Source organism: Takifugu flavidus, chromosome 8 (assembly GCF_003711565.1).
Source record: "Takifugu flavidus isolate HTHZ2018 chromosome 8, ASM371156v2, whole genome shotgun sequence".
Classification (NCBI taxonomy): domain Eukaryota; kingdom Metazoa; phylum Chordata; class Actinopteri; order Tetraodontiformes; family Tetraodontidae; genus Takifugu; species Takifugu flavidus.
This window is the reverse complement of record NC_079527.1, coordinates 14559144-14565689: the sequence shown is the minus strand read 5'-3', so window position 1 is coordinate 14565689 and position 6546 is coordinate 14559144. Positions and strand designations below refer to the sequence as shown.

Genomic DNA, 6546 nt, shown 5'->3' with positions numbered 1-6546 from the left:
TTAACTGGACACAGGTGAGACTCATGAGGCAGGGAGGGGCAGTTTAACTGGACACAGGTGAGACTCATGAGGCAGGGAGGGGCAGTTTAACAGGACACAGGTGAGACTCATGAGGAGGGAGGGGCAGTTTAACTGGACACAGGTGAGACTCATGAGGGAGGGAGGGGGGGCAGTTTAACTGGACACAGGTGAGACTCATGAGGCAGGGAGGGGCAGTTTAACAGGACACAGGTGAGACTCGTGATGGAGGGAGGGGCAGTTTATCTGGACACAGGTGAGACTCATGAGGCAGGGAGGGGCAGTTTAACAGGACACAGGTGAGACTCATGAGGGAGGGAGGGGCAGTTTAACAGGACACAGGTGAGACTCATGAGGGAGGGAGGGGCAGTTTAACAGGACACAGATGAGACTCATGAGGGAGGGAGGGGCAGTTTAACAGGACACAGGTGAAAAACAAGAAGAGAATTAAACACAATTTAGTTTTTATATCAAAAGAAACAAGTTACTGCAGCCATTAAATGATGATTTATGATCATTTTCTCTTCAGCCACTTTAAGTTGTGCTTCCATTTTGTTTTTCTTTATATAAAATCCTAAAACTAGATGCAGTTGTTGGAATAAAGATATTTGCTTTTAACAGAAGAATAAAAACAGATTTTAGTTTTAAATACATTTCTAAATTGTCATCTTGAGTATTTCCTTCTTTCTAACCGAGTTCATATTTTCTTTGGGTTAAAGTAGATTTCTGATCACTAAATGAGTGAAATAACTGCAGTCAGGTGAATTTTTGGTTTTTCTTTTGCTCCTGTGCACAAAAGAGACGAACTTGCTCATTTTGGCTTTATGCAATTTCAACCAGCAAAGTTTATTTATATATAACAACAGTACAAAGTGGATCCTTGGCTTGCAAAATAGGTGTGCTTCATATTTACATTAGGTACACAATAATATATTATAACAAAACCAAAGCAAATAAAAAACAAGAGAACAACCTATTTAAATACTTTAAGTTTCTTACAATTTTCACAACACTTTTATAAAACAAGAAAAACAGACAGCCAATATTATTATTATAATTATTATTATAATCATTGTCATCATCGTTGCCAGGTATTTACTATTTTACAGAACTCCAGTGTCTACAAGGGTTTGTGTACAATGTGTTTAGATGGAAGGATACTTAGTTTTATTGATATTCGAGGATAATATTGATCAGGATTTCTCCGTCTGACACCATCAACCAACCAAAATGCCGATGAAATGCTTCGTTTCATGTAAGGAATGACACATGCCAATCAAAAGCACATCGCCGTCTCTGCGGCAACACTTTCAACTGAGAGGTTGTTTTTTTAAAAAGTGCACAAAGCATCTTCCACGAGCAATCGGCTGGAGCTGAAGGAGGTTGTGTTGAGAGCCAAACGGGATTCAGAAAAAGTAAACGCGCTAAACTGAATCAAATCTGCCCAAGAACAAAAGGGAAAAACAAACTCTCTGTGAACAGAAAGAAAAAAAAATCTCTTTCACCAAAAAAAGGTGCAATAAGTTGTGATTGGAGACGCGGACAGATGGGCTGCGGTTCTGCCGAGTGACGGGTCGATGCAGAACACGAGGCGGAAGCAACCGACGGGTTAAAAAGCATGCGAAAAAATAAAATAAGAGAAGTCACGCACGACAAACAGAAACATCCTGATACAAATCAAATCAAAGCCACTTTCCACCAATTTGCGCGCTTCTGGTTACATTTGTCACAATTTTGAATACAAGCAAGCTCATCGATGTGCTGGAAAGACTCTAAAACACAGACGTTTATATCCTTTGCAAAAAGGAAAAAGGCATTTAGGTCCTGTTAAAATGATAAAAAAAAGCATTACTCCATACAAGCAATGTGAGGTATGATGAGGATACAATTCTATTCGCTGAATCTGGGAAGACACCTTCATCAAAAGGAAGAAGCTTTATGTTTCGTATTGGTAAGTGCGCCGTCGTGTACCTGCAGGTGATTCTGAGGGAGGGAGAAGGTGCTTGTTCGGATGACAGAAGGACTTTCACTACTTATCCAGGCAGATTGAGAGCTTGTCAATCATCACCTCATCTCACACGTCCGGGTGTGATGTTTTTTTTGCCTCTCTTTCCATCTCCTGATCACACTGTGCTCAGATCAAAGAGCGGCTTCAAAGTGGGAGCAGGAAACGAGAGCTAAAGGGGCTCCTCTCTCTTTCTACCCCTCCGCCGTTCCTCGTTTCCTGACACCTCTTCAAACAGCCTTGGCGAGCCGAGTGCTGAGCGAAGCGACGCCTGTCCGGGCCAAGCTGTACCCTCTTCACCTCTCCTTTTACTTTATTTTGCAAAAACAGCTTTGAGAAGACTGGAGAGAAGAGCTGGAATGGTCGGGGTTGCTAAGGCCACAGAGAAAAGAAGCACCTTTTCACCCTCTGGTGGTGTTTGTCGGGCTGTCGCTGCACGTTGGGCCAGAACACCGTGCACACCGTCCACTTCTACCTATTTTCAAGTACGTAAACAACAAGCAAACATGGATCTGAGAGGAGGATGAAATCAGCCCCCCACAGGGTGGAATCTTCTATTCTTGTTTTAGCTGGTTGAAAGGTGACATCATGCGTTTTGGTACAAGGTTTGGTAAATGCATTTATACGACACGAATGTATTGGCGTTTATGTGTTTTTCCTCGTTTTGCTTTTCGGAACGCGCCGTTTTATCAACTCCCTCCAGCTCTAAACACCAAATGGAGCCCGTTTCTGTTTCTGTAAAGGATGAACCGAACGTTTGGGAGTGACGGGTCCTTTTGGCACTTGGTCACATCAGACCCACAATAGTAGCGAAGCTTCTGACTGTCTGTGCTAGGATATGGTTGGTCGCTGGGCAGGATCCGCTCATCTGGTCCCCTGGAGCTGGCACAACTGATTGGCACTTAATAAAATCAAGGATGGACCCTGTGAAGACTTCATACGAGTGACAGCATGAATGCAAAGAAGACAAAAGGTTCCCGACGGAGGAGATTGTGGTGCAGAATCTGGACTTTATGAACTGGTGTTTGTACGACCTCGGCGACGTGAGAACTGTCCTGTGACGAAGGCTAAATTAATATTTTGGAAGCAGTTGGATGGGGAGAGGTCAGGACGGACAAAAAGGCGTCACTTGATGAGCTGCTGCAGATCTCCGGAGCTTCAGTTCAACTGAGCTCCTTCACATTTGCAAAACCCAGAGGGACACACGAAGAGACGGATAGAAAAACGTTTGTACATTCACATACACTGACTGGCAAGTATCAACGGTACGTACACGGATGAGCCCGATGCTGCGGCGGGCGCCGGACATCAGAGCGGTGCTGATACTTCGAGTTCATCTCTAAATACACGACAGACTTCATCACGTCGTCCTGCGTTCAGGTGCAAGCATGCTGGCAGAGCCGTGACCTCCTGGACGCTCAGCTCCAGCTTCCACGGTTTCCTGTACACTTCTGATTGGATGAAGAGCGGAGGAGTCCAGGTCATGTGACAGTTTGAGGAAGTGAAAGACGACAAAGACCGTGGGCTGCTGTCTTTTTTTTTCTTTTTTCAACACGCTTCAGTGATGCAGTTTTGCACTTCTCATGTGACATTTAAGAGATTGTGAGCGGATATTTAACCTGCAACTGATAATCTTCAAATGTACAAGTACAAAAATAAAGTTTGTGGAATTTGCCTGCTAACACTGCCGTCCCGCATGAGGTTTGCTTCCTGCAACGTTAAATAAATCTCTATCTCAGCCTCAGATGAGCTTTCCCGCAGAATGGAGAATAAATCTATTTCTCCGTTTGCTCTCGCTGTCCTGCAGAGCTCCTCAGCACATCGCAAACGCACACTCATGCACACACAAAATACTATTTCCTGCCAAAAGAAAATGTCCTTTGGGAAGGAACAAAAATAAATAAATACAAGCCGTGTTTTTTCCTCCTCTGCTGATGTTCCTTCCATGTGAAATGATCAGCTCTGAGTGCAGAGTCTTTATTTTGGTCTGCTGGCTGCTGAGTGGTGCCATCATGGAAGGAATTTGGCTGTGGGTATACAGAGGTCTCAGGTCCGGTTCATGGTTCCAGCTCCCGCGGTGACCTTTTTTTGGGAGTCTGTGCCAGTACTTTGGTCCTCTCTCTCTCTCTTTCTCTCTCTCTCTCTCTCTCTTCCAACAGAGCAGAGGGTTTCTTTCAGCTCTCAAAGGACATGGCTGAAATGAGTTGCTCCACCTTGTAGGACAACCGCTGCTTCCTTGCCTGTTCCTCCTGCTCCAGGGCCATCGTGATCTGTGTAGAAGACAAAGCTGTTGAAAAATACTCCCCAAAAATGCTACTGAAGATGTGCATGTCGTAAAGACGCGTTTGAAAAACATCATTTTTTGTTCAGCCCTCTAGAGGTCATGATATGTATAACTGGGTGTCATCTGCATAAAGTAATTTCTTATAATATTCCTGAAATACAGAGGTGGAGGAAACCTGCTCGGCTTCTGTCCTTGCTGCAAGTCTCCTCTACAAATCTGATGACCTTTAGGATAAACCCCAGCTCCCTGACTGTTCTTTCTGGGTCTCTCATGAAACACAAGTAAAAATTACATCAGTGTTTCCGTCTGTGATGATGATCAAGGAGTGTTTGTCTATTAGCCTCCCTTGTTTTATCAGCTGAACCCATTTCTTGTAAATTTGGCATTTGTCAAGATGGGTTTAAAAGGGAGCCAGACAGACTCTGGCCTTCATCCTTTCATCATTTCTGCCTTGTCAGAGTGAATCTATGTCAGAGTGACACCAACACACGTGACAGGCGCCTTTAATAACAACAGAAAAAAAGCATAAAAACACGGACGGCTTGTATCAGTCTTTGATATGAAGCTTTATCTCCAAATGCTGCAGCCTTTGTCGCCATTTGTCTGATCGGAGTTTCATATTGACACGAGGCTCGGATGTGATGTTTCCAGGCAAAAACTAATTTGAACTCTAAGAAAGAGACCAAGGTCACTCTTGTGACTCTTTATAAATGCTGCGAGACACAAAGGCACCCTGTGAAACACGGCAGCAATCACCAGCAGGAAAGGCTCGAAAATGAGCCGTGTACATTGGGAAAGAATTGTAGAACATCCTACATCTCCCAAACATTTCACAATTTTCCATCAGCGCTAATCGGAACAGAAGTGGTCATTTCCACGCGCTTCAGGCAATCAGTCACACTTGGCTTTGATTTTAAGGGCTCGGCAAATGTGAACTTTTTCTTTTTGACGTAGCGTACGCGCCATCTTTCGACACATCGCTGCTTATCTGCCCACTGACCACCCATTTACCCGTCTCTGGAAGGCTGACAGCGACAGACAGGTATTTTCATCTGACCTAATGGCCATCTAATATTAATCCTCCGTGCTGTGCACGCTGGTGCTGCACCCAACGCCATTTTTTGTTTAACCAGGCTCTGTCCTGGGTAGCGTGACCCATTCTGTTCTTCCCAACATACTGGAGAAGAATGCGCGGCTCTCAGAGCCTGGCTTGTTCGCACTGCAGACTGGGAAACAGCAAGTGTTGATGGAGGTGCAAATTGAGCGTGCTTGCGTGCAGCATGTGTGCGAACAGACAGCTACAACTGCAGAGACAGCAAAAACGAGTGCATGAGATTCACAGGGCGCAAACGGAAAGCCGACTGGGTAATGGATAAAAAAAGAGAAGGAATGGACTGGAAGAAATGAGAAAAGAGGGAAGAGAGTGGAAAAGAGAGACGCCACAGTCCAACACACGGTAAAGGTCAGGCTAATGCCTCCCAGAGGAGGAGCTGACATTAGAGGCAGAATGTCTTCTTCTAATGTGCTTTCTCTCACTTTCTTCCCATCTCTATACTTCCTTTTTGTGTTTATACAATCTAAGGGCCTGTGTGTTTCCCATGATTCTGAACAGATAGAGCGGACATCCCAATCTCACTCAGCACACACGGAAGGACAGAGCAGCATGCCGAGAGCTTGTAGACATTCATTTCCACTCTACAGATCAGACACGCTGCCTTGTTACGCTCCAGTCTCACTAGACCCTTGGGCTTTGGGGGCGTCTACTGAAGACCTCACTAACCTCTGACACTACTGAACAGTCTGGGAACACCAGGAGCAAAACATACACCCATCAAATCCCGAGGCACATAGGCACCATGCCTTTTAATCAGTTTGTAATCATGATATATGGATAATTAGTGGCTGATCCACTCAAACAGCATCAGACCCTCAGTGTCTGCAGCTTAAATCTCTTTGGTGTAGACTGGTTTTACAGGCCCTGTTGTGCTAATGCTATTGTGTGTGGGGCGTCAAGCACAACTGTCTTGATGCACGTCATGCTAAAGCGATTTACCTCCTCGCTGTACTTGCTGATGTAAGAGTAGATCTCATTGAGAGCGCTGAGCATGTTGAACTCTGTTGAGTGGAGTCTGGCCTGTTCAGCCAAATAAGCATTCATGTCCTGGTCGCTAATCGCTGGCAGCCTGTTGATGTCAGCGTAGTACCTGCAGGGAACAGTCAGAGGGCAACAGTTAGCACG

The 6546-nt window shown here is 45.0% G+C and overlaps 1 protein-coding gene across 3 annotated transcripts in view; it reads right to left on the bottom strand.

Moving 5' to 3' along the window:
• Positions 1–832: 832 nt before the first annotated feature.
• The window catches only part of plxna2 (plexin A2), a 129476-nt gene continuing 123762 nt past the window's right edge, over positions 833–6546 (bottom strand). For all 3 annotated transcript variants that reach the window (XM_057040396.1, XM_057040397.1, XM_057040398.1), the window contains exons 31-32: positions 6361–6511; positions 833–4293 (exon numbers count right to left, since the gene is read on the bottom strand). In XM_057040396.1, the coding sequence (XP_056896376.1) occupies positions 4198–4293; positions 6361–6511 (247 nt within the window). In that variant the 3' untranslated portion in view covers positions 833–4197. The remainder of the gene's footprint in view (positions 4294–6360; positions 6512–6546) is intronic.